The following is a 26532-nucleotide window of genomic DNA, read 5'->3' as shown; positions in this document are numbered from 1 at the left end:
ACCCCCCCCCCCCCCCAATTTTTTCGGTGTGGGGCTTAGAGAGACCCCCCCTTTTTCCAAAATTTGCCCCCGGGGGGCCCGGCACTATTTTACGCGCTTTTTTGGGGGTCCCCCCCCTTAATTCTGGGGGTTGCCCCCCCCCCCCCCCCCCCCCGGGGGGGGGGAGTTCCCCAGTTTTTTCCTTTGCGGACTTATTTGGGGGGACCCCCTTTTGGCGCCCCCCCCCCCCCGCACGCCCCACGGCCTGCCCACCTTTATAGGTGCCTCGCAACTGCGTAATCTTGTATTATCGTCGAGTAGTACAGGTACTGCGTGGGGGCGGTACGTATTGCCGTATCACTAGCTCCGAGTAGAGGGGGCGTGCTGCAGTTAACCCTTTTACGTCCACATTTCGAGCGAGTGAAAACCAACTCCTGAGCACGGCGCCGCAGGCGCCTGTTGATAGGTCCAGGTGATAGCCCTGGATGGGCAATGCATTCGCCTACCTGGGCCTCAGATCGCCCGACCGCGTCCCGGTGCTCTGCGTTCGGATTTGTGACGCCGCCGCACCGCGCCGCGGCCGGGGGCCCGCCGGAGGCCGAGGATGGCCGTGACGGACCGGGACGAGCTCTGGGAGGTGTTCAGTGTCAGTGAGTATATTGTAGAAACTGACCATGTGCACAATATCGTGATTGAGAGCTAAGCCAGGGGAGGCGATGCCGGGGCCGTACAGCAGCTTGATGGTGCTTCGCCGGCGTAGAAGCGGCCGCGGAGGGCTCCGGGTGCCTGAAAAAGACGGATTTACGTGGGCTGTGGGAGATTTACTGTCGACTCAAACGACACTGTGGCGTAATCCTCTCATATATGGCTAAATATTTACCGAGCCGTTTTAAAGTTCCACCGCTACGACTGGAGATATATCGAGATTGGGTCACCATGACCCTCTTAGGCGCGAAAGGGTTAAGGGGAAACCTGGTACGCGGGGCTAACCCTCGGAGAGTATTCTCGTGTTACTAGCTCCGAGTAGAGGGTGCGTTCTGCTGCTAGGGGAAACCCGGAGCGCGGTACTATCCCTCGTGTTATGGCCCTGCGAACGCGCACCCCCCAGGGCTGGCCGCCTCAAGGCTGCCGGGCGGCAGTACTCGCCTCGCAAGGCGCGCACCGGCTGCTCTGGCTGCTGCGCCGGCGGCCGCTGCGCTGGCCGCTGCTGCGCTGGCCGGCGAGCGGTACGACCGCCGGCGGCCGCTGCACCCGCGCCTTCCCTCGCCGGCGCCGTCGCGTCGCGCGCGCCCAACTGTGCTGGCACACGGCACGCGTCGTCACTCAGCCGCGGAGAACAGGCGGTGCAGCGCGCGAAGCGCGCGCGATCTCGTACTTCAAGGCTGGATCCGGCCATTCCAAGTGTATACCTTTGAGAATCCCCAGCGTCCCTCCCTCCTAGTCACAATCTCAATATCTCGACTCTCCAACACGAAGTGCTGCCATGCGGCTTGCCCCATTTCTTTTTCTTTTCTTTTTTTGGGCCCTGTGGGCACCCTACAAGTGCTCAAGTGAGCAGCTGAGCACTTGGAGCACTTGGAGTGCAGTCATCAGCCTCACATCCAGGGCCGGGGAGCTAAGAAGCGCACCCAGCGGGCCGGATGATCGGGATCGGGTTACGGGCAAGAGAGCCCTTGCGCGGGCCGAGCAAGAAGAAATGAGTTAGGCACCTCCTGATATAATGCTGAGCGGGGCGGAGGCACGCGGGTGGCGGAGGCGGCGGCGGACGACGTCTACTACCTGGCCGCCCCCTGTGGTAGCTTAGCGATCAGGGAGGATCTACCTGTTCGGCCTCGAGGAAGCTGCTGGGGGAGAGAGGGGGGGAGAGAGGAGAGGAGGAGAGGGGAGGGGATGAGAAGAGGAGAGGAGAGGAGAGGAGAGAGGAGGAGAGAGGAGAGAGGAGGGGGGGGAGAGGAGAGAAGAGGGGGGAGGCGCGAGAGGGAGGGAGGGAGGGAGGGAGAGAGAGAGAGGGCGGAGCGAGAGTCTCAGGGGAGAGAGAGGGAGAGAGTGGAGAGAGTGGAGAGGGAGGAGAGGGAGAGAGGAGAGCCTTTGAGCCTTGGCACCAGCCAGGCAGTGGATTTGGCCCTGGCACCAGCCTTGGCAGTTGATTTGGCCTTGGCACCAGCCTTGGCGGGCGGGCACGCGATATGCACAGGCGCCAAGGGGCGCAGAACCGAGACCTAACCCGTCGGAGGTGGGGGGAAGGGAGTCCCCCGGGTCCTGCGCGAGCGCGAGAGTAACCCCAGGAGGGCCCAGATGAGCGGTGCGCGCAGGGCTCGGCGTGGAGGGCGATGAACGCGCCGCGCGGGGCGCCGCCTCACTGGCCCAGCGTGAGGCGGCGAGAACCGAGCGAGCACGTGAGCCCCGTGGCTCCAACCGGGCCCTTCCTTTTTTGAGCAGGTGTGCCGCCGCGCGAGCGACGCTCCGAGATTGCCTGAGATAGCGCGGCGCGGCCCCGAGATCGCCCGAGATAGCATGAGATCGCCCGAGATTGCGCGGCGCGGCCCGAGATCGCGCGGCGCGGCCCGAGGCGAGGCGGATGGGTTGGGAGCGAGGGGGCGGAAGTGACCAGTGCGGTAGATGGTGAGCTCGGGGCAAGAGCCATCCGGCTTACATTTACCCTGCGTTCTCGCACATGGTCATGGAGTGCGAGGTACTCGGCTTTCAATCCCAAACTGTCACTCCCCTTTCTCCCGGCCGGGGTGGGGCGCGCGCGGGGGCGGCGGGTGTGCGGCGGGTGTGCGGGATGTCTGTGGGACCGAGAGAGCGATGTGCCTGTGTCAGTCTATCGCTTGGTTTCTAACATCGAAGGCTTGGCTCAGAAGACGCACTACACACGCACTCGAACACACACTAAATAGCACACTGAACTCACTAAAGTTCATTCACCGGCACTAAATTTAGTCCCAAGCGCCCTTCCTTGGTCCGTGGCTGGCGAGGTACTTCCTGCTGAGGGAACAGCTGACGCAGTCTCTCGCCGAGGCTCGCCCAGCATCTCGGGGGTCGCGGCCCCCCGGGCAAGGGGGACCCCGTGAGGCGTGGGAGGCCACGCCAGGTGCGTGTGGTTGTGTTTTTGGGTGTGGCACAATCGCCTAGGATTTTCGCAGAAAAAAGAATTAAGCACTTCGCCTTCTCATCCCTGCCCCGGCGCGGGCGCCCACGTCTCGATCTTCTTTGGCAGCAGCTGGTTCGACAGGTCCTCTCCGTGTCCAAGGCAGGCGTGGTTGTCCTTGCCCCAGGTAAAGACAGCGCCGTCCGCGGTGATGGCGAGGCTGTGGCGGGAAACTGCCGACACCGCGACGACGCGCTGCCCTGCAAAGGTCTCGATCTTCTTGGGCAGCAGCTGCTCCTGCTCGTCGCCGTGGCCCAACCGGCCATAGGCTCCATCGCCCCAGGCGAAGACAGCCCCGTTGGCGGTGATGGCGAGGCTGTGCATGCCTCCAGCCGACACGGCGAGGACGCGCTGCCCAGCCAAGGCCTCGACCTTCTTCGGCAGCGGCTGCTCCTGCTCGTCGCCGTGGCCCAGCGTGCCATTCTCTCCATCGCCCCAGCTCCAGACGCTGCCGTCGGCGGTGAGAGCGAGGCTGTGCCTTGCTCCACCCGACACGGCGAGGACACGCTGGCCAGCCAAGGCCTCGACCTTCTTCGGCAGCGGTTGCCATTGCTCAACGCCGTGGCCCAACTCGCGTCCATAGCCCCAGCTCCAGACGGCGCCGTCGGCGGTGAGAGCGAGGCTGTGGTGATCTCCAGCTGCCACAGTGATGACGCGCCACCTAGCAAAGGCCTCGATCTTCTTGGGCAGCAGCTGGCGCTGCTGGTCGCCGTGGCCCAGCTGGCCAGAGTAGCCATCGCCCCAGCTCCAGACGGCGCCATCGGCGGTGAGGGCGAGGCTGAGACTGCTTCCAGCTGACACGGCGACGACGCGCTGGCCAGCCAAGCCCTCGACCTTCTTCGGCTGCCACTGATTCTCGTCGCCGTGCCCCAGCCGGCAGCCGAAGCCCCAGCTCCACACACTGTCGTCTGCGGTGATGGCGACGCTGTGGTACCATCCAGCCGACACGCTCACGGCACGCTCGCCACCCAGCGTCGACGGGAGGCGGGTCGGCGTGATGAGTCGCGCCACGCCCTCGCCGTGACCGAGCAGCCCTGGCTGGAACGCCTCTGAGCCGCACGACGAGAGCCGCCCCTTGCCGTCAATGAAGACGCTGTGCGTATAGCCTGCAGCCGCCCTCACCGGCGGGTTGGACTCGCGCAGCAAGGCATAGAAGCACAGCCACCGCACGGCGCAGCTCTCGCCCTCGGGCTGCGCCGGCAGCTCGAAGCCGGCCTCTTGCGCCCACAAGCGGATGGCCTCCAGCGCGAGCGAGGCGTGGAAGAGGTGGGAGACGGCCGCGACGCGAGCGATGTCGGCGGGGTCGCAGCGAGAGAGGGCGCGCACGAGGAGCTCCGTGGGGAGGTCGAGGAGGCGGACGGGCGGCGGCGTGCTCGGCGAGGGAGCGGCGGCGGAGGAGGCGGTGGCGAGGGGGCGCGAGCGGCGCGGCGAGGCAGACATCGCGAGAAAGAATTCGCCGCTGAGAGCCAGCCTAGCCGACGGCTAGCGCACCACACACCTCTCCTTAAAATCCCTGTGTGGTGGCGGCGTGCCGTCCTCCCATCCCTCTCTTGGTTTGTCTGTTTTCTTTCTTTCTTTTTTGGGATTTGGCGTGTCTGTTTTCTTTCTTTCTTTCTTGGGATGTCCGTTTTATTTATTTTTTTAACGGGACTGGCGCGCACTGGCACTAACACAAGGAACACACAACGGGAGTTTAGTGTATAGAAGCAGTATAGACTATAGTGAGACAAAACCAGAATGGGCAAAAGCGCCGGGGTCGTACCACCGATGGGACTACAACTGTAGCACTAATATTCCTCACAGTCCTCTCCCGGCGGTCTTAGGCGGAGCCGCACTTGGTGGCGCGCCGCGTAGGCGGTCGGTTTTTCTTTCTCCTTTTCACAACGAGGGCGGGGCCTCAAGGTCAAGCGACGAACGAGTACGACTACGAGGCACAACATCCCGCCGAGAGAGAGAAAACATAATGACGCTCATGTTTCCTGTTCGTCAGCTTCAGATTTTTCTTTATTGTTTTACCGTACGCACACAGAAGCGAGCTCTCGACTCTTCATCCCCTCAAAGCCAGCAGCTCCGCCTCAAACGGGAACGGCCCTCCCGCCCCATTCCTCTCCCACCACTCCTCCGGGTCCCCCCCCTCCTTGACTAGCACGCGTCGGAGACCCTCCAGCACCGCGGCGCGGTGTGACGCCGGGACCACCACCTCTCCCGGCGCAGCAGCCTCGCGCTGCCTGCGCTCCGCGCGGTGGTGGCCCGCAATCTCCGACGCGCTGTCGGTGACCGCCGCCCGCGAGCGCTTGCGTCCCGGCCCGACGGGCGGACCGTCACTGCCGACAGTCGCTGCTGTCGGGGCGGTAACGAACGAGCCGCCGCTACTTGCCGCGCCGCCGCTGTGCAGCACCACCCCGGCTGGGATGCACCCGGCCTCGCCGCCCGCGCTCGCCGCCGGCTGCTCCGTGCGCTCCTCGTCTCCTTGCGCCGCCGCTTCCTGGCGGCGGCAATCCTCCGCATCAGCGCCCTCGGCCTCCGCTCCCGCCCCTCCCCTCGCCGCCAACTCCCTTTTCAGTTGAACGTTGTTTCGCCGCTGCGGCACCGGCTCAGCGGGCCCTGCACTGCCCTCGTCGGCACCGCCCCGCGCCGGCAACGCTTGGCCCAGCCCCACGTCGCGCAGCTGGTCAAACGGCGCCACGTACTCGACGGGCGCGGCCTCGTCTGCCGTCAGCTCCTCCGGCTCGGGGAGGCGAGGCAGCGCGCCGGCGGCGGAGCCCCCGCCGCCGCCGGAGCCGCCCTTGGAGCCTCCCCCCTTGGCGGTCGGCAGCGCCTTGAGCCGCAACCAGCTCCTCGCGCCGCCGCCTTCCCACGCGGTGTGGCCGAGGACGAGCATGGCCCGCGGGGTCAGCTCCGACCGCAGCCACACCACGTCGCCCGCCGCAAAGGCTCCCCTCTCGGGCGGGTCGCGCCTCGGTGGCGCCGCAGCGGCCGGTCGGGCGGGGGCTCCTGTAGGGGCAAGAGAGGCGCGGCCGTCAGCAAACGGCGGGCCCCGGCACGCGGCTGCTGGATGGACGTGGCGCCTGCCGCCTCCCCCCCCCCGCTCGCGTAGCCCTCGTCGCCCCCGCCCGTCAGCGCCCGCACCTCGGCCGCGAGCTCGAGCGCCTGCTCCTTGCTGACCGCGCCCGAGTGGAGGATCTGGCGGATGCTCTCCGCGGGCGGCCGCCAAGCATTCTCGTCGCAATACCACGAGAGGGCTCGGAGGAGGGTCTCCCGCTGCGCAGCGTCCCCCGCCGCCTCCATCGCCAGCCACGCGTCGCGGAAGCCGTTGTACAGCGCGGTCACCGCATCCTCCTCGAGGAGGAAAGGCTCGCCCGACGGCTGGGGCTGGAGGCGGAAGTGGCGGGTCGTCCTGCAGCCGCGATCCCCCCGGAGCGGCCACGTCTCCTCGAGGATGAGGTGCGGCTGGTGCGGGCTCGCCCCCCCAGGCAGCCGGCCGGGGCGCAGAAACACCACGCGGCCGACCTGCAGCGTGGCGGTTCGAGGCTTCTTGCGCGGTTTGGCACGCCGTGCGTCGGCGCCGAGGCTCGGGGCCGCTCCCCCGGACGGCGCGCTGCTGCTGCTGCCTCGGGGCGGCCTGATGCTCCACCTCTTGTTGCCTTCGTCCAGCCGCACGTGGAGGGCGGAGAGCTCCTCCTTGATCCGGCCCGCCTGTGCATGCCATGGACGTGTCATGGACGCGTCATGGACGACTGCCGTGTGGATGGCTGCTGCTACGATGGAGCCTCCGCCCACTCGCGCCGCGAGCGGAGCGCGTCCCGCCGCTCGAGCAGCTCGAGGACCCGCAGCAGGTTTGGGTCGTCTCCCAGTGCCTCCCCGCCACCGCCTCCGCCGCTGCCCGCTCCCTCGCACCCGCCGCTGCCCGCCTCCACGCGCCCGCCCGGGCCGCTCCCACTCGCGCCGTCGCGGGAGGGGGGAGCACCGCAGCCGCGATCGCGCTCGGGCTGTGCGTCGCCGCCGAGACGAGCTGGCTTCGAGGCCGCCTTGTCGCCGTGGCGCCGTATGCGGCCGACAGCGAGCCTGCTCGGGTCCCGACTCTCCTGAGGCGGCGCGGGCAAGCACTCGCATCCACAGAGAGAGGGCGGGATTGTGGGACGGCGGCGGCGCGCCTTGTCGAGGAGCTGCTGCAGCATGGACGAGGCCTCGCCGTCGGTCAGCTCCTTCCGGACGAGGGGCGTGATCTGGCAGATCCGCACCGTCCAGTGCCTGCGGGCGTCGGGCGAGGGGCGCGAGACGGGGTGCAGCACGTCCATGTTGCAGCAGGCGAGGTCGGGCGAGGTGTCGAGCTCGAAGCCGCGATCTCGGTACGTCCCGACCAGCTTCCTCTTGCCGAGCAGCCGCGTGTCCCACAGCGTGCGCGTCGCGTACACGTGCGGCGACACAATCGCCTCAAACAGCCAGCCGCTCGGGCCGCGCTCGCCAAAGATGGCCAAGAGGAGCGCGTCGCTCAGATCGGACAAGGAGGGGTACGTGCGCGACTCCCGCAGCGCGCGCCGCACCCGCTGCACCGCCTCATCGCCCAGCCGCTCGGCGAGCACGCCAACCGGGTCGAGTTCGATCACGCGGGAGGTGCCCAGCACAAAGAGCTCGTAGTCGACGACCTCGACGATGGCGAGGGGGCGCGAGCCCTCCGCCGGCGGGGCGGGGTCGAGGGACCAGCAGGGGTCGGTCGCGTCCGGTGGGAGCCGCCCGGGCGGGTGGGCGCGCCAGCCGGGCGGCTCGGGGAGGTAGGCGTAGACAGAGCCGAAGGGCCTGACCATCGGCGTGTTGCTCTCGACTCATGCATGAGCTGTGAAATGACGCACTTCGCTTTGATTGATGCCCTGAATGGTGCGGGCGCCGCCGCCTCCTGGCGGCCAGCCTGAGATGCCCTCTGTGGCGCCGCGCCTCGCCCTCGGGTCTGGGTCTAGCGTCCGACTCCGAGGAGCGGAGGTGGCACGCTCGGCGAATCGCAATCGGGCGGTCTCTCGATCGCTACGTGTTCAACGACGTTGAACAGTGTTTGACCACGGCGCTGTTCACAGCGCGCGCGGACGGCAGTTCTGCGAGTCCCGCTCCGCAGGACTTTTGTAAAGCATGCTTGTGGCAAGTTACAGACGCGAGTATCGACCTCAGAGACCCAAACACGAATTAATAATAAAGGCTCAAAGTATGGTCAAACAACCGTCAAACAAACAGGTCAAACAACGAAAAGAGACTAGTGCGACCGCTAGACGGCGGTCTCCGCCGGCCCCAAGGCTGCCCAGCCCCAGTACCACACCGGCCACGTACACCGCACATTGGACTCTCCCCCCCTTCTCGCCAACCCGCTAAATTCCAGCAGAGTTCTCTGCGCCTCGAAGTACTCGAGTGCAGAAAACGGCGGACCAGCTGCTCCCGCGGGCGCGCGCGATGGTCACCTTGCCCTGCGCCTGGCGGACGACCTCCCACGTCTCGCCGCTCGGCCCAGTCGCCACAGGCAGCGCGTCGTCTGTGTCGATAGGCTCGATACCGAACTGTGGTGGTGGAGCCCCTGCTGGAGCACTCTCGTCGCGGGCGACGGACTCGGCGGCATCGACCAGGGCGTCGAACGGGTAGTCGTACTCGCCGTAAGGCTGGGCAAAACCACCTGCCGCTGGAGCGTCAAAAATGCGCGCCGGAGCGTCAAAAATGCGCGCCGGAGCGTCAAAAATGCGCGCCGGAGCGTCAAAAATGCGCGCCGGAGCGTCAAAAATGCGCACCGGAGCGTCAAAAATGCGCACCGGAGCGTCAAAAATGCGCACCGGAGCGTCAAAAATGCGCACCGGAGCGTCAAAAATGCGCACCGAAGCGTCAGAAATGATTTTTTTCGTTTTTGTCGTACACACTCAGTGCCAGCGCGCACCGACCAATGAGGTATTTCCCCCCCCCCCCCCCACACACACACACACACACACACATGCACACACAGAGACAGACACAGAGAGACTTTCAATGCCTGGTTTCAGGTTTTTTAACTACTAAAAAGTGGAAGCAACTTGCTTCCACTTTTTAGTAGTTAAAAATTGGAAGTTTCCAAGATTGCCCGCCGCCACATAGAGATTTTCAATGCCCGGCTGACGGAACTGGAGTTCTAGCTACTTGGCGAAAAATGTGAAAAATGTAGTTGTTAGACCCTCGGAGAGCGGCAAAAGCTACCGGGAGTTTGTGTGTTGTGCAACTGCACGTCGCGCTGGATACACTCCGTATGCTCCTGGCTGCCTTCCTCGCGATGCTCGGCCGTGGCTCCATCTCCTCGTCGGCCCTAGACGCGGGCTCGACCGACGATCACACTCTCCGCGCGCAAGCCTCTCGCAGCAACCAAATGCAAGCGATGGGCGAGAGCGTTGAGCTGCGGCCGCCAGCAGGGTCGGCGGCGGCGGCACCGATGCTGACCATCGACATGATGAACTGGACTCGGCCCGCTTCCTTCCGCTCTACCGACAAGCTCGTGGTGCTGCAGCCTGACCCACCGACGTCAGTCCAGGGCATCACAGGGTCACGTGCGAGCGAAGTTCCGCGTGTGAGCCTGATGCCAGAAAAGGCACCGCACGACCCCCCGATGCTTTCGGTGGAGGTGCTGAATGCAACCCCTCTCACCAACCAGACCATCACCTACGCTGCTCTGCCGCCACCCGCACCCGCAGCACGGCCCGCACCACTCCACCTCGCTCGCCCTCCTCCAGTGGCTCGCGGCGGCGGGCGAGGGACATACGACCGCAGCGGCGGTGTGGGGTGCCGTCAATCATGGGCCGCGCATCTCGAGCAGCACATGGAGCAGCTCAACAATGGCTCCCTCTTTGCCGCTCGCACCGTCTGCTCGCAACCTCTCTCTGGGACTGGGAAGTGTCCCTTTGGTGATCGCTGCCTCGACCGGATCTGCCTGGCGGAGGCCAAAGAGTGCGCGCGCGAATCCTTTGGGTCCGAGGCCGCTGCGGACTCACCAGACTGGACCAAGTGCACTCGGAACCACGCCGCTGTGGCGGCCTGGTTTGATCTTGCCCGTGCTGGTGCAGTGGTGGCCGACAACGGCGCAGTCACGAGCATCGACTACAAGGTTGCTGGGTCCAGGGACCGCCCAATGCGCGCCTCCGGCTCGTGAGCCTCCGTCTTGGTGACAATGACATTTACGGCGGCTTTGAGGAGCTGACACGCGCTCTGCGGGCTGGACTGGCGCCAAACCTCGCCATTCTCGATGTGGCTGGCAACCACGGGCTCGAGAATCCCTCAAGCGAGAAGTTTCTACGTTCCCTTCTCCGCCGCTCGCATCCCTGTGAGCTCGACCTCGGAGCACTGCGCGTGCTCGACGTCGACGTCGGAGATACTGGCATCGTGGGAGACACCAACATACGCCGGCTGCTGGACCGGCTCCCGCCCTCTGTGAGCCTCCGACCTGTGCGAGACAACGAGTGGCGCGGCTTCTCTCGCACAGCAGCCGCCCTGCGGTGGTCAGAGGACTGGTACGTGGACCGCATCTCGCCCTGAAGAGGAGGAAAACGCTTCTCTGAGCGAGGTTTGGTGCTCTCAGGAGCGCTCTGCCAATGCGTGGTCGGCAGGAGCCGGTGGGGCAGGCCCGCGGCGAGCGCTTCGCCTGCGGCGCGCGTCTCTGGCCACCAGGGAGGGTCTGGAGGGCGATTTTTGGCTCGATTTTTGGGAAGTGATGCCAATCGAGAGATCTCGCCGAGCTCTTTTCGGTGGTGTGTTTGCGAGCTTTTTTTTCGCACGGGAAGCATTTTTAGTAGTCGGAAACGTGAATTGCGCGACTAGGCCGGCTGCACCAATATTTTTCTCAAGCGTGAAGGCGGGTATGCGGCAACCGGCTCGATCATTGAATTCTTTTTTCGTGACCGTCGAGTTTTTTGTCTGTTCTCTCAGGCCGGGGCTGTGTTTTGCCCAAAGCCGGAAAGCAAAAAGTGCTGGCCCCATGCAGCGAGGTACAGCATGCATTGCTCACTGTGAGGAAGGGGGGGGGGGGTAGGCTTTTGTAGGTGGGCAGGGGCCCTCTCAAAGATCTCTCCAGGAATCTCACGTCACAGCCTTGAAGTGACGAGGGCAGTACACAGCCAGTGCAGGACGGTCCACAGCCATGCACAGCGGTACGCACCCTCAGCAGTACGCACCCTCAGAGGGCAGTACTCAACTGGAAGGCAGTACACAGCTAGCGCAGGATGGCACACAGCCATCCTGCTGGTGATGCAGGCGGAACGCGCCCCGGGCGGTACGCACCCCCAAGTGCATTGTGGGGTGTTGCGGGGAGAGGCAGTCCTGAAGCTGTGAAGGCTGCCTTGTAAAACTCATTGAACTCGTCACAGAAAGTCCAGCGGGTAGTGCTCGGTACGCACCTGCTACATTGGGGCGGCGCGGGTCAATCTCAGCTCAGTCTGGACGCGGCGAGCTCAGCTCCATCTCGGTCTCAATCTCGGCTCAATGTGGTGACCTCAGCATATGACAGCGGTGCTCTCATATCTCATGTGCACAGCAGGCCTTGTGATGCAGGCTGGAGCAAGGCATCGTGACGAGGGGTCCACAGCCAGAGGCACACGTCGCAGGCACCTGCGCAAGGGGGGCGAGATGGTGTGATGGCCATGCGCAATGGGAGACCGTACTCGGGATCGAGCTGCAGGGCACGGGCGGGCGGTGCGCCCGAATGAGCTGTGGGATGCAGGGCCCGTCGGGCGCGCGCGCGCAGATGAGGGGCAGACTTGGAGAGGCGCTCCTTGAATCGCGTGCGCAGCTCGTGCTCGCCTCGCCACGAGAGAGTCCATCTGCGTGTCCGTCCTTGAGGCGTGGCGGAGGCGGCTATCCGAGCCCTGCAAGCGCATCAACATCCCAGGGAGGGCAGACGCCCTCAGGACGGTGGCACACCCCACACGCACGCCTCGCGGCCACGGCTCGCGCCGTAACCGACGCCTCCGCATCGACCAGCGCGTAGCCCGCCCCGCAATCGGTCGCGCGCATGATGATGCGTCTCGTGGACAGGTGGTGTAGCGCGGCAGAACCTGCCGTGCAACGGGTCAGCGGATCCGTCAGCGGAAGGTAAAAACCCGAAAAAAGCAAGAAAAGGATTTTGGAAGCTTTGAGGAAATTCATATCCAATAGGGACATGACTGGATCCCCTACTGACCCAAGTGCGCCGAATCCACTGCGGTCGACCCCTCCACCGCCGGAGAGGGCTATGGACTACGCATTACGTATCCGTACTATGCATCAAGCGCCGAAAGCCCGCCGGAGAGGGCTATGTACTATGCATTACGTATCCGTATTATGCATCACTCAGCGGCGCCTGCACGTGGGAGGGCTATGGACTACGCATTACGTATCCGTATTATGTATCAAGCGCCGCGCTTGTTATACTGTGCACCTGCGAATCGGCTCCAGCCGTGCCAGTCAGCTTCTCAATGATGGCATTCGTGCTCACGGTGAGGGCCATGGCGACTGAGAGGTGATGGCGAGGCGTGCGAGCGATGAAGGGCAGACACTCGATTGCGCCGACGGGCGCAAGTCTGCCGATATCTCATCCGATATCTCATCCAATATCTCGTTAGCTTCGACGCCTCGTGGTGTGAAGTAGATGATGTGGTACAGAGGCCTACGGCCTGCAGGGCGAGCGCCGCACGAAGCCCAGCACCACCCCTCAGCAGAGCTGGCGAGAATCCTGGCGGATTCGCGCTACCTCTGCAAAGGGCCCCTCCGTACTTCGACGCGGCTGCTCGCGTAGAGGAGGTAGAGAGGGAGAGGTTGTATTGAGTAATGCGTCCTTCTTGCGGTACGACCGAAGAGAGACCCTCAGCCTCGCCGCCGCGGGTGGATTGGTCACTTCCGCAGTGTAAGTAGGCTATGCTGCTGACCAGCCTCGCGTTATTCGTGCGAGCTCCCTAATGAAGGCGTTCTTGGCGGCCCTCCTGTTCGCGTCGGCGTCCGCCCTCAGCCTCAGCGTGCCCGTCGCGGCACGGCCGGCGCTGGCGCGCCGCCCGAGCCTCGCCCGCATGGCGGAGGGCGCGCCCGAGGCCGAGGCGCCTGCGGCGGAGCCGGCGCCGGCAGCCGAGGCGGAGAAACCACTCGAGTTCCGTGCGGCGGCGTCCGCCGAGCCGGCCAAGCAGGAGTTCGACCTGTCGCAGTACAGCATAACCCTCTCCATCTTCTTCCTCTTCGTCGTCGTCAAGACCCTCGCCTACTTTGGCATTGGTGCGCCCGCCCCCGAACGCAGCCTCCGGCGCCCGAGCAGCCATCCTCCGCGGTGCCGCCGGCCTGCGCCCCCCCCCCCCCTCCCGCACGCGCGCGCGCCGCCACCACTTCGGCGCAACTCACCGCGGCCTGCACCTCGTCAGGTCCGAACGACTGAGCCCCGGCCAAACTGCTCCAGCTCGCCCCGGGCAGCGCCCTCATCGCCAGCCCTCGGCGCCCTTGCAGCAACAGAAAGCGGGTCGTACGTTGTGCCCATCACACCGCTGTTGTTGGACAAAATGTTCTCTGTCGGGTGGTGGCGCACTTGATGGCGTGCTTGCCGCTGGCGCTGCGCGCGGGGGGATTACACTCTATGTGTGTTTTCCCTCTTTTTGAGTTGTGCATCGAGTTGTCTTGCATAGTATGCTCCCGTCCATTATCATACCCCCTCTCTCGTGCGACGTCTAGACATGTGTTGCGGCGGATATTCCCGCCCGCGCGCTGCGTGATGTGCGTGAACCAAACCGCGCCCGAGCCGCGAGCGCCGAGAGCGCGTGCCTCTGACGATCGAGAAGTGTGACGTGGAACAGTGTGTCTCGTCGTGGCGGCCACCGGGCGCATGCAGCTCAGCACCACGCACGCCAGCAGCGAGCACGGGCCGCGGGAGTCTCACACGCGACGGGCAATAGATGTCCTCGACAAGAGCCACACGGGGTGGCGGCCCACATCCGGCCGACACCCCGGCGGCGGACGCAGCCCGTGAGCGCTGAGGAGAGCTGGAGCGGCCGCGGCGGCGCGCTCAGGCGGCCTGGACCGGCGGGTCGTTCTGCCCCTCGCGCTCGTCGTCGCCGATGGTGCCCGCGGCAAAGTTCCACGTCCCGTCTCCTCCCACGCGGGTCGCCTGATGGGGGGCGGACGTCAAGAGAGAGCGGAGGGAACGCAGGGTGCTCAGCAGAGTCCGGGGCGAGTTAAAGGAGATTCGGGGTGGGGATGTGGGGTCCTGGAGCGGGAGGATGGCGGCGGCGGGTCGGGGGCGGGTCGCCTCTCGCTTTGTCCCAGCGAGCTTGGCCACGTCTCGGACCGGCGCCTCGAGGACGCTGAAGCGCGAGTACTTGTACTTTGTCTCGAAGAAGCCCGTCATCTTGTACTCCTCGCCGGAGCCCTCAATAGCGCCCTCGGCCTGCGCCTGCGTCACGATCTCGTGGCCGCCGCCCTGAGCCTTCCACAGGTCCTTGTAGTGGTCCTGCGCACGGGGTTGCGCGGTCATTGGCTGCCGTGATGAGGGGCTGCGGAGGGGCTGCGGCTTGGTAGGCCATAGGCGGCCCCGCGCCACACCGCGCGCCAGACCCACAATCCCCCGCGTCGCGCCTGCTTGCCGTCGACTGCAACCTTGTCTCCGTCGTACGACTGGCCAATCAGCCCGTGCGGCGCCACGCTCCTGCCTGTCGCCGGCTGTGGCGCGAGCGGGTCGCGCAGCGGCGCGAAGGAGAGGTCTATCTGCTTCTTGCCGGGAGAGGTGGAGCGCCAGATGAGGCGCGAACCCGCCTCGATGCGCCAGCCGGCGGTCGTTACCTGGAGGCGGTTCGAGGGAGGGGGGGTGGGGGCGAAAAGAGGAGCGGCCACAGCAATCGCGGAGGTGGGCAGGCGGGAGGAGAGGGGTGGGGTAGGGTAAGCGGGGAGGGGCGGGGGCGGAGTTCGGCACCTTCAGGAGCTCCATCTTGCCGCCTTGACCGCCCAGTTTGGTCTCGACAGCGACGCTCACGTCCTCGTGGGAGATCTTGTCGCCCGCTTGCAGCCGCTTCATGCCGCCGCCGGGCAGGCCGTGCACAATCGGAGTCGGCGGCTGGTTAGTGTGTGTGCGCGCCAGTCCCGTGCCCAATAATAAACAAACAACATACCTAAAACACAAAAAATAGAGCAGGCAATGCCCAATCAATGAACACAGTCACCAGCGAGGGAGGGCGTGACGATCGAGGGAGGGGTCCTGTACCATGCGGAATCGACCCTATCCAGTAGTGATGCTCAAGTGCTCAAGAGCAGGCTGCAGCTCCGGGAGAGATGCGAATACAAAGGCACAGCGCTAGGCGTAAATTCTTCAAAACATGACGGTACGCGCCTCAGCAAGATGTGGCAGAATGCCAACCGCAACGGCCAGATTGTGAGCGGCCGGCCGCAGCTCCGGGAGCGGCTGCGCCGCCTCGGGGTCCAGAGTGGCCCATGGTCGGACTACACGTGAGTGTCGGCGCTGCGCGGTGCCGCTGCGTGTGTGTGGCCGCACTGGTGACTGGACACTCGCGTGTCTGTACCACGCTAGCAGAGTGCCGGCGCGAGAGTTCTCAAGAGACGAGCCTCAAAAGGCTAGCCTTGTCAACCAAAAAGTAAGACGCAGTCGGCGGAGCGAGAAAAAAATGTGTTCGCTTTCGCTTGTTTCTATTAACTAGCTCAGAAAAAAAAGTGAGCGCACTGCGGCCGTCTGTCTTTCATGGCCATGGTCACCTCGGCGTCGTCGGGCAGCGAGCTGTCCAGGAGCCGAAGTCGAGGCGGCGTCGCGGCGAGAAGGCCCGCGACAGTATCGAAGCGGCCGCTGTGAGTCGGCATCGTGTCCGCGGCGGCTGTGTACGGCGGCTGTGTATGGGTTCGAACCCTGTTGTAACGGCCGCTCCAGCGATTGACCATACCCCCCCACCCGTCGAGCAGGCCGCCTCCGGCGGCCAGGACCATACCCCCCCACCCTTTTGGCCCCGACTTGCACCATACCTTACCCCGCAAAAAGTTCGAATCGGGCGAGGCCGACTGCTTCCGACGCTGGCACGGCCGTCTGTCTCTCATATACCGCAGTTATGCACGCCATTCTCTTCCTCGGCGCCATTCTCGTCCTCGCGTGGGACGAACGCCTCACCGAGCAGCTGCTTGGTGAGCAGAACCGACGCGCTGCAGAGGCTGCCGCCGCCGCAGATGAGCTGAACTGGACGGAGGTCGGCGTGGGAGTCGGAGCCGACGGGAGTCCATATCTGCAGCAGATCTCGCGCGGCCAAGCGTCCAGGCACATCCGCGCCGGCCTCCTCTTGGTCGCGACCGACGAGGTGCGCGGAGAGATCTTTGAGAAGTCTGTGGTTCTGGTTGTGCGACACGACGAGAACGGCACGCTCGGCCTGGTCCTCAATAAGCCGGCGCCGCTGCCGCGCGGTTTCTCCTCTCGCGAGGAAGCACCTCGAGTCCGCTCCCGTCGCAGCCCTCTTCACAGCCACACTGCAAACGTTGGAGCAGGCGGCCGTCTCCTCCGCGCTATCGAGTGTCGCCTCGCTAACCCTCTTCACAGCGCAGACGCTGTGAACAGGCGCTGCTCGAGTCCGCGTTCGGCGTGAGGCCTCGCAACCCTCACAGCACAAGGCGCCTCGGTGCAGACACAAAGAGACTGCCCGCAGCAAACACCGACAAGGAGAGATGGGGTGGGCCGGACCACAAAACGAGAGCGCCCCGGAACGCGAAGCTCTGTCCCACGCACGCACAGACGCAAACATGGCTCGGGCACAACCCACAGTGCAGGGGTTTGAGCAGCGGGCAGTCGCGACAGGCGCAGCCGTGAAGAGCGGGTGGGGACTCTCCCCCCACACGTCGCTTTGCCGATCCGGCCGGGCGCCGGTCACACGCGATTCGGCTCAGAGGAGGGCGCCGGTCACACGCGATTCGGCTCAGAGGAGGGGGCGCCGGTCACACGCGATTCGGCTCAGAGGATGACACTCCTGCCCGCTGTACACTCTAGTCGGGCCCCATGGACCTTCAAGGCTCTCGCAGTCTGCTGTGAGAGACCCTGTGTGAAGAGAGCGCAAGAATGTTGCTCAGAGGACCACCCGTGAGCAGGCACCTCCTTGGCGGCGGGCCGGTCGCCACGGGCAGCGCGCGCTCCCTGCACGGCCCGTCTGTGAGCCGGCGTCTCTTCACGGCTCGTGATGTGAGCAGGCGGCGGGCTCTACTTGCACAGCGGCATGCCCGCGGAGGGCTCGCACGAGGCGTGCCGCCAGTGCCGCGACCCGCCAGCTCCACGGCCCTTTTGTGCCCTCTCTCGCACTTGGCGCCTCTCTCGTACTGCAGGCCTGCTATAACCGCGGCGAGGAGGGGGAACCAGTGGCAGGCTCCGAGGTGCTGCCAGGTGTCCTTGCCCGAGATTGTCTGAGCTTGCCCGAGATTGCCCGAGATTGCCCGAGATTGCTCGAGATCGCCCGAGATTGCCCGATATTTCCCGAGATTGCCCGTGGTGCTGCCAGGCGTCCACTTCATGAGCTCCACGGCCTTCGTGCGCTGCGCGCTGGCAGACCCGCAAGGCCCGCAGCTGCGCCTCTTCCTCGGGCACTCTGGCTGGGGCGCCCGCCAGCTTGACGGCGAGTGGAGGGCGGGGGCGTGGCGGCTGTGCGGTGCGACGGCTGCGGCCGTCTTTGCTGCTGATGTCGGCCAGCTCTGGGACGAGATGACGTCGGGAGAGCTCGGCGTGTCTCCTAGATGCTGAGGAGTCGGCCAGTCAGTGTGACACACCTCCTAGCACCGTGGACCGGCCCACACGCACACACACACGCTGCACACGATTGGCTCGGGAGCCGACACGAGGCGTTACCGGCCGTATCACTGGGTCCGGACAGCTGGACGCACAGCACACAGCTCACAGGACAGCTGATGCAGAGGAAAGCCTTGCGCATTTCCTCGCGCGCATCGGCGGGGCTCGAGCTGGCACTGTAGACACTGTGAGTCGTCACGCGTGCTCGGCTGCATTCGACCGCCGTCACGGCCTCGAGTAGTATGATTCGGCCGCATGCACGGCCGCAAGTTGCAGTGCGCGGAGATCACAGAGACAAAGCCTCCCCGCAACAGACTTGGCACATGCAGCTTGGGAGGGGCTCATTGGCGATCGCCTGTGCCCATCTCAGAGGGAGCGCACGGGAGGCGCGAGTGCGTTCTCACGGGGGCTGCGTTCTCACGAGCTGGCCACACCCTCCTAGGCTTCTCGCTCTGCACGCAGATCCCGCAGTCCGAGGAGACGTGGTCCGAGGCGCGAGGTCAAGGAAGACCTTCGGAGCAGCTAAGGGCGGGGGGCCAGGACTGGGGCGAGGAGCGCGACATCGACATAGTCGACTGACACCGGCGGAGGCTCGGAGGCCGGCCCGAATGCACCCGAGCTCGCCCCGAAAACCGCCCCGAGAGCGCCTCGAGATTGCCCGTGGTCTGCACGGGAGGGCCCGTCTGGACAGGTCCCTCCCCTTCGGGTCACTTGCGAGTGAGGAGTGCCACGGAGGGGCGGGTGGGGGAGGCAAGACGGTGCTGGGCCGATATCGACGTGAAGCAGGGGCGGCCGCTCTCTCATTTGGACGCGGGGAGGTAGGAGAGAGCGAGAGCAGTGGGGGCCGACGAGCGTACTTCGCCGACGAGCGTGTACACCCCCTCCCCGGATTGTGGATAGCCTGCGACAGCACACGCCGGCGATGTAGGATGTCAGTCAGAGTCGAGTGGCGGGTTGGGGGTCTTGTACAGTATAGACAAGGCCCACCTTTATTTAATAAACTGGGGCGTGGGGGAGATCTGATCCCATCTCCCGAGCCGACCTGTCTTACCCTTCACGTCCCATCACCCCTATCGCCTCTCGCCGCCCGGCGGCGCCCGTGTCCCTTGCTGCGGAACCGCCCCCTGCTCGGCCGCCGCCGCCCCGCTCTGCGAAGGGCCGGCCTCCGACGCGGACGACGACAGGCGCCGCCTGGAGCCGCTCCTCCGGAGCAGCGACTGCAGCGAGGCTACGCTTCTGCGGGGCGAGCCAGTGGTGCCGACGGCGCCTCCGTTGCGCGACCCGGGGCCGGACTCTGCGGGGCCGTGCAGCAGCGTCGCGATGGCGCGGTCGGCGAGCTCGGCGGTGAGGCCGGTGCGGAAGAAGGTGCGCACGTGGCGGCCGCGCAGGAAGACGCCGCCCTCCTCCGCCAGCAGGTCGCGATCGTCGAGCACCACCCAGCTCACCGACTCCTTCCAGCTCCGGGGCGGCCACGAGAGCCAGTGAGCGATCTCCCTCGGCCGCGCTCGCTGGCCGTGGCCCACGGCCTCCATCTGCGGCGTCTCACCGATCAGGCCAACACCTGTCTCCTCGAGGGAAGCAGCTATGCGCCTCGAGAGTGTCGCGTTGCGGCGCCAGTCGGAGCTGAGCACGACCTGCGCGCCGGTGGTGTCGCAGATTCTCCGGAGCTGGCGCAGCGGCGCCGCCTCCAGCCGCGCCTCGCTATTGCAGCAGAGCACGCCGTCTACGTCTAAGAAGACCACCGCTCGCGGCTCGCCCGCGCGTGGGCTGGAGGCCTCCGACGCGACACGCTCGTGAGCGCCAGACCGGATCTTGCTGGTCAGCGAGTCGTGGGAGCCGTGCATGCACGCCATGCACGGGCCGACGCGCTTCCGGGCGAAAAATAAAAAAGACGCTGATGATGGCCGTGCGCCCGCGCACCCCCGGGGCTAGGGCTCTCTAGCCCGTAACCCGATCCCAATCGTCCGGCCAACTGGGTGCGCTTCTTAGCTCCCCGGTCCTGGGCGTGCGGCTGATGACTGCACTCCAAGTGCTCCAAGTGCACCAAAGCTCCCTCGCACAACACTGGGCACGGGACTGGCGCGCACTGGCACTAACACAGGTAAACCACCAGCGCCAGCCCAGTGTTGTAAAAAAGAAAGTCTCTTTTTCTCTCTTTCAGGGAATTCATTGAACGAAACCACATGAAGAAAACAGAGTACCCTTTCAGTTACACACCTACTCATATGTCAGAGAGGTCCTCACTGAACTGTGAGGTCCTCACGCTCTCCCCCCCACGCTCACCAGCGCGCCACTAGAGGGAGCGGACCGTGAGTTCAGGAAATCGGAGGACGCGACCCACTTCGCCACAGACGGTCCCGCGCCTCGCCGCTATGACGGGTAGACGACCGCGGCTCGTGTGCGTCTACCCGTCTTTGTCCGGAGTGAAAAGTCCAACGCGCTCGTCGGTGGCGGCTTCCTCCAACCTGCGCCGCGCTCGGCGAACCTCGACAGCGCTTTCGGTGGCATGCAGCTCTTTGCGACAGAAGCCTGGAGAGCAGCTCCTCTGCTGCTCACACACTCTGCACAGTTGACACAGCCTACTGTGCGGCTGCCACAGCTGTCACAGCGATGGGCTCGCCCTCACTGGCCCTCAGTCACTTGTGCTGCGGCTTGTGTGAGCGACACTGCTCGGCGACTGCCGGCACACTGTGAGACCATGGGTGTGAGGTTAAACCACGCTACCAGCGCTTGGTCACATCGGCCCCGAGGTCAGATCCTTCTACTCTGTTGATGACAAGACTTGTCTACTGGCTGGAGCCGAGGCAGGAGGGCCCAGCGCACAACCCCAGGTCAACTCAGGGTCCACACCCCGTAGTAACCGTGCCTTTGCTCGCACACACAGCTCGGGTGCGTCAAGCCATGCATCTCCATCGTAGACGCGCCACGTGGCAGTCCTGCACCTTTATCTCTGAAGCGAGCAGCGGATCTCTAAAGAGCAGTGGCCTGCCAGCGACAGCGCAAAGCCCAACAACGCGCGGCCAAACACACGCGGAGAAAAGAAATTTTAGCCGTCTCTGAGGCGGAGAAAACTCTCTCCCACGACACTAGGGACGGGACTGGCGCGCACTGGCACTAACACAGGAGGACGGGAGCCAGAGAAAAGAAATCCGAAGTCCGTGTCGCGATGCGCTCCCCTGTGCCCCTGATCGTCCTTCCGAGATCCTGCTCGTGCAGGTGGGGCACTGTCTTCTTCCTTCCTCCTTCTGTCTGAAAGAAAACAGACCGCCCAGGGGAGGGATAGGAGGACGCGGCACGTGATCGTTCCTCCTTCTCCCATCCATCGTTTGGGCTCTCGAGGTTTTCTCTATCTTTCTTTTTCTGACTTCACATGGCGTTCCCGGCCGGCGCAGGAAAAGAAAATTCCGTCGGGCGTAACGGCTTCCCAGGCGCCAGGGCAGCGCCCGCGGGAGGGGCCCTGTCGGCCATACTTCTCTCTCAGGCGCTGTCGCCGCGCCCGCCGCCGCAGCACGGACCGGCATCCATCGCCGCGCTCGCTGAGCCCGCGTCCGTCAACAGCACGGCCGGCAACCGCGCGAGCGGAGCTCGCATCCTGGCCCCGGAGTCCGCCACCACCTTCGTGTGTGTGGAGAAGTTTACCTTACCTTACCTTACCTACGGTGTTCTTCTTGTTAGTTGTTTGTTCTCTCGTCCTTGCACCATTTGCACTTTGACGATTCGCAGAAATGACGACACGCTCGTGGCTCGAGCGACACACAGTCACAGACACAAACAAGCTCACAAGACACATAGTCCCGTGCCCAGTGTGAAGAATTTAACAAAATCAACTCTCTCTCACAGCAGACAGGCTCGACACAGGTGCGGACTGGCGCGTGCTAGCACTATCACACAATAACAGCCTAACACTAACAGGCAAACCACCGTGTAAAGAAAGAAAGAAAGCAAAAGATAACCCAACAGAGGGATGGGAGGACGGCACGCCGGCACCACACAGTGTCGGAAAAGAAAGAAAAAGAATTTTACAACAAAGCTGCGCGGTGCGCGTAATATCGTACAACAAGGTACCGTACACAAGCTGCAACTACAAGCTGCGGAGCTGGACACATAAGCGCTTCGCACTACGTGCCGTGCGCGGGGCGCGGCGTGGGTGACAATGTGCTGCGAGCGCACGACACGTCTGCTCTCCGTGAAGGCACACGAGCTGGCACGCGAGCGACACATGCACCCGCTAACACATGTCGCCCGCAGCGCGCTCACGTGCCCTCACCAGCTCACCTCAAATGCCCGACCCGGCGAGCCACTCCCGGAGCTCGGCGGAGCCAACCTCGAACGAGTGCGCCAGGCTGCCCGGCCGCCTGCTATTTTTTTGATTTGCGCGCCTTGGTCATCTTGTCGTACGCCTGCATCAGCTTCCGCGCCTTTTCGAGGTTGACCTTGGGCGGCTTGGCGGCGGCGGCCGCGAGCATGCGGCGGCGGTCCACGCCAGCCTCCTCGAAGATCACCTTGGGGATGACGCCGTGCACGCCCCAGTTGCCGTCGACGAGCTGCGTGATGCCAAAGTCCACGCCCTGCGTCATGATCGTGTCCGACTCGGCCTGGCTGATGTTATACGTGGCCATCATGAACTTGCGCGTCTGGGTGTACGCGTTCATCATCGCCGGCTGCAGCGCCCCGCCGGGCAAACCGGGTGCGCCGTAGATGTCGCCCGGGCTGTCCTTGTAGGTCTCGAGGTAGTCTGTCTCGGTGAAGCCGTGGACGATGAACGTGTCCGCCGTCTCGCCGAGCGGAAAGTCGAGGATCGGGAACCAGGCGGGCTTGTCCGCGTCGGTCTTCTTGATCAGCGTGATCTTGAAGGTGCCGGTGATGGACGTCTCGATCGCCGTGCCGTCAATCTCGCCGTCGCCCTGCGCCGCGTGAGCGTCGCCCATCGAGAGCAGCGCGCCCGCCACCTCGACCGGGTAGTACATGGTGGTGCCGACGCCGATCCGCTTGTTGTCGAGGTTGCCGCCGGTGGGCATCGGCGGGATCGAGTCGACAGAGTCGTGCGACTTGGGCGCGAGGCCCATGCAGCCGACGTGCATGTTGATCGGGATCTTGGCGGGGAAGGGGTCGAAGTTGTACCTATTTGCAGGGGCGCAGCAGCTCCGGGAGGCGCGGGGGCGGTCGCGACTCGCGGTCCGTGTGCTCCGGGCTATGCATAGGGCGCGCACTCGATGCCGCGCGTCTCGTCCTTGGTCCAGCCCATGTCCGTGACCTTGGAGGAGAAGCCCGGGTAGTCGTGCGGCACGCAGGTGCCCGGGAAGGCGTAGTAGTTGCGCAAGACGCCCTTCGGGTCGGTGAGGAAGGGCCACTTGAACATGTAGTTGAGCGTCGCGTACTCGCCGCTCGGGTCGAGCTCGTAGATGGAGACGGTCTCGTCGTTCGGGAGGGTCGGGTCGCTCCCGTTGCCCATGAAGCCGCCCGGGTAGTACGGCGTGCCATCCGCCTTGTCGTTGCGCGCATGGAAGCCCCACCACGCAGCGGCGTTGGAGCCGTACGTCTTGCCGTCCTGGTTCGGCCGCGGCTTCAGGTCGAGGATCTCGACCGCGAGGACGTCGCCCGCCTCCGCGTCCTCGACGTAGATCGGGCCGGTCAGCACGTGCACCCCGTCCGCCTGGAAGAGGCTGGGCTCGGTCGCGCCGCGCCGCTCGACGTTCATGACTGAGGTGGACCATTCGAAGACCGACTCCATGCCCGAGTCGCCGGCAACCATCTGCGAGGGAGCAAGCGTCGAGACTCAGCGCCCCGCTCAAGGGTGAGCGCAGGCTTGGAGCAGCGGGCTCGCCTTGTCGTAGTCGTCGCAGGCGTGGTGCGAGGCCATCTCGACGGTCACCGTCTCGCCGGAGGTGATGGTGAGCTTGGGCTGCTCGAGCTGGGAGAAGTAGCCCCAGTGGACGGTGTCCTTGTTGAGCGGTAGGGTCTTCTCTCCTTCCACCGTGAAATCGTGCTGCAGGGGGGCGAGGTCGGGTGTGTCTGAGGGCGGGGGCAGGGAGCCGTGGCACAGCGTCCAGGGACTGCATGGGCAGGTCCAGCAGCGGTTGGGCATGCATGCAGGTAGGGGTGTCTCGGAAGCGAGGGTCCGTCGCAGAGGACGGCGGGTGTCTCTGATCTTGCTCTCTCGGAGGGGCACCAGTTTCCGCGTCTCCTTGCGCGCGGGCTTGGCGGCGGCGGCCGCGAGCATGCGGCGGCGGTCCACGCCAGCCTCCTCGAAGATCACCTTGGGGATGACGCCGTGCACGCCCCAGTTGCCGTCGACGAGCTGCGTGATGCCAAAGTCCACGCCCTGCGTCATGATCGTGTCCGACTCGGCCTGGCTGATGTTATACGTGGCCATCATGAACTTGCGCGTCTGGGTGTACGCGTTCATCATCGCCGGCTGCAGCGCCCCCTCGTCCGAACTGGGTGCGCCGTAGATGTCGCCCGGGCTGTTCTTGTAGGTCTCGAGGTAGTCTGTCTCGGTGAAGCCGTGGACGATGAACGTGTCCGCCGTCTCGCCGAGCGGAAAGTCGAGGATCGGGAACCAGGCGGGCTTGTCCGCGTCGGTCTTCTTGATCAGCGTGATCTTGAAGGTGCCGGTGATGGACGTCTCGATCGCCGTGCCGTCAATCTCGCCGTCGCCCTGCGCCGCGTGAGCGTCGCCCATCGAGAGCAGCGCGCCCGCCACCTCGACCGGGTAGTACATGGTGGTGCCGACGCCGATCCGCTTGTTGTCGAGGTTGCCGCCGGTGGGCATCGGCGGGATCGAGTCGACAGAGTCGTGCGACTTGGGCGCGAGGCCCATGCAGCCGACGTGCATGTTGATCGGGATCTTGGCGGGGAAGGGGTCGAAGTTGTACCTATTTGCAGGGGCGCAGTAGCTCCCGGAGGCGCGGGGGCGGTCGCGACTCGCGGTCCGTGTGCTCCGGGCTATGCATAGGGCGCGCACTCGATGCCGCGCGTCTCGTCCTTGGTCCAGCCCATGTCCGTGACCTTGGAGGAGAAGCCCGGGTAGTCGTGCGGCACGCAGGTGCCCGGGAAGGCGTAGTAGTTGCGCAAGACGCCCTTCGGGTCGGTGAGGAAGGGCCACTTGAACATGTAGTTGAGCGTCGCGTACTCGCCGCTCGGGTCGAGCTCGTAGATGGAGACGGTCTCGTCGTTCGGGAGGGTCGGGTCGCTCCCGTTGCCCATGAAGCCGCCCGGGTAGTACGGCGTGCCATCCGCCTTGTCGTTGCGCGCATGGAAGCCCCACCACGCAGCGGCGTTGGAGCCGTACGTCTTGCCGTCCTGGTTCGGCCGCGGCTTCAGGTCGAGGATCTCGACCGCGAGGACGTCGCCCGCCTCCGCGTCCTCGACGTAGATCGGGCCGGTCAGCACGTGCACCCCGTCCGCCTGGAAGAGGCTGGGCTCGGTCGCGCCGCGCCGCTCGACGTTCATGACTGAGGTGGACCATTCGAAGACCGACTCCATGCCCGAGTCGCCGGCAACCATCTGCGAGGGAGCAAGCGTCGAGACTCAGCGCCCCGCTCAAGGGTGAGCGCAGGCTTGGAGCAGCGGGCTCGCCTTGTCGTAGTCGTCGCAGGCGTGGTGCGAGGCCATCTCGACGGTCACCGTCTCGCCGGAGGTGATGGTGAGCTTGGGCTGCTCGAGCTGGGAGAAGTAGCCCCAGTGGACGGTGTCCTTGTTGAGCGGTAGGATCTTCTCTCCTTCCACCGTCAAACCTTGCTGCAGGGGGGCGAGGTCGGGCGTGTCTGAGGGCGGGGGCAGGGAGCCGTGGCACAGCGTCCAGGGACTGCATGGGCAGGTCCAGCAGCGGTTGGGCATGCATGCAGGTAGGGGTGTCTCGGAAGCGAGGGTCCGTCGCAGAGGACGGCGGGTGTCTCTGATCTTGCTCTCTCGGAGGGGGCACCAGTTTCCGTGTCTCCTTGCGCGCGGGCTTGGCGGCGGCGGCCGCGAGCATGCGGCGGCGGTCCACGCCAGCCTCCTCGAAGATCACCTTGGGGATGACGCCGTGCACGCCCCAGTTGCCGTCGACGAGCTGCGTGATGCCAAAGTCCACGCCCTGCGTCATGATCGTGTCCGACTCGGCCTGGCTGATGTTATACGTGGCCATCATGAACTTGCGCGTCTGGGTGTACGCGTTCATCATCGCCGGCTGCAGCGCCCCCTCGTCCGAACTGGGTGCGCCGTAGATGTCGCCCGGGCTGTTCTTGTAGGTCTCGAGGTAGTCTGTCTCGGTGAAGCCGTGGACGATGAACGTGTCCGCCGTCTCGCCGAGCGGAAAGTCGAGGATCGGGAACCAGGCGGGCTTGTCCGCGTCGGTCTTCTTGATCAGCGTGATCTTGAAGGTGCCGGTGATGGACGTCTCGATCGCCGTGCCGTCAATCTCGCCGTCGCCCTGCGCCGCGTGAGCGTCGCCCATCGAGAGCAGCGCGCCCGCCACCTCGACCGGGTAGTACATGGTGGTGCCGACGCCGATCCGCTTGTTGTCGAGGTTGCCGCCGGGGGGCATCGGCGGGATCGAGTCGACAGAGTCGTGCGACTTGGGCGCGAGGCCCATGCAGCCGACGTGCATGTTGATCGGGATCTTGGCGGGGAAAGGGTCGAAGTTGTACCTATTTGCAGGGGCGCA

At 65.0% G+C, this 26532-nt stretch overlaps 6 protein-coding genes across 6 annotated transcripts; 3 read left to right on the top strand and 3 right to left on the bottom strand.

Annotated features, from left to right (window-relative positions):
* Nucleotides 1–6957: 6957 nt before the first annotated feature.
* Nucleotides 6958–7921, bottom strand: EMIHUDRAFT_465851 (hypothetical protein; the record flags this gene model as incomplete). Its single annotated transcript, XM_005758926.1, has 2 exons — nt 7285–7921; nt 6958–7195 (listed from the first exon to the last, which is right to left on the bottom strand). Coding segments are annotated over exons 1-2 (381 nt in total), but the record flags the coding sequence as incomplete, so codon positions are not given.
* Nucleotides 7922–13042: 5121 nt separating this feature from the next.
* EMIHUDRAFT_438683 (hypothetical protein) lies at nt 13043–13778 on the top strand (the record flags this gene model as incomplete). The annotated part of the gene is made up of 2 exons (XM_005758925.1): nt 13043–13357; nt 13501–13778. Coding segments are annotated over 2 exons (547 nt in total), but the record flags the coding sequence as incomplete, so codon positions are not given.
* Nucleotides 13779–16176: 2398 nt separating this feature from the next.
* Nucleotides 16177–17439, top strand: EMIHUDRAFT_219047 (hypothetical protein; the record flags this gene model as incomplete). The annotated part of the gene is made up of 3 exons (XM_005758924.1): nt 16177–16551; nt 16674–16734; nt 17297–17439. 3 exons carry the CDS (start codon nt 16177–16179, stop codon nt 17437–17439), a joined length of 579 nt encoding a protein of 192 aa, XP_005758981.1.
* Nucleotides 17440–17612: 173 nt separating this feature from the next.
* Nucleotides 17613–18464, top strand: EMIHUDRAFT_219046 (hypothetical protein; the record flags this gene model as incomplete). The annotated part of the gene is made up of 2 exons (XM_005758923.1): nt 17613–17780; nt 18258–18464. 2 exons carry the CDS (start codon nt 17613–17615, stop codon nt 18462–18464), a joined length of 375 nt encoding a protein of 124 aa, XP_005758980.1.
* Nucleotides 18465–18955: 491 nt separating this feature from the next.
* On the bottom strand, nt 18956–19738 carry EMIHUDRAFT_219045 (hypothetical protein; the record flags this gene model as incomplete). Its single annotated transcript, XM_005758922.1, has 1 exon — nt 18956–19738. The coding sequence occupies one exon, from the start codon at nt 19736–19738 to the stop codon at nt 18956–18958; it is 783 nt and encodes a 260-aa protein (XP_005758979.1).
* A 2505-nt stretch (nt 19739–22243) lies between these two features.
* EMIHUDRAFT_555057 (hypothetical protein) lies at nt 22244–26475 on the bottom strand (the record flags this gene model as incomplete). Its single annotated transcript, XM_005758985.1, has 6 exons — nt 22244–23006; nt 23096–23637; nt 23710–24760; nt 24850–25391; nt 25464–25625; nt 25810–26475. The coding sequence occupies 6 exons, from the start codon at nt 26473–26475 to the stop codon at nt 22244–22246; spliced, it is 3726 nt and encodes a 1241-aa protein (XP_005759042.1).
* Nucleotides 26476–26532: the final 57 nt, after the last annotated feature.

Source organism: Emiliania huxleyi (genome assembly GCF_000372725.1).
Source record: "Emiliania huxleyi CCMP1516 unplaced genomic scaffold EMIHUscaffold_83, whole genome shotgun sequence".
In the NCBI taxonomy this organism is placed as follows: domain Eukaryota; phylum Haptophyta; order Isochrysidales; family Noelaerhabdaceae; genus Emiliania; species Emiliania huxleyi.
This window is presented reverse-complemented; position numbering and strand designations above follow the sequence as displayed.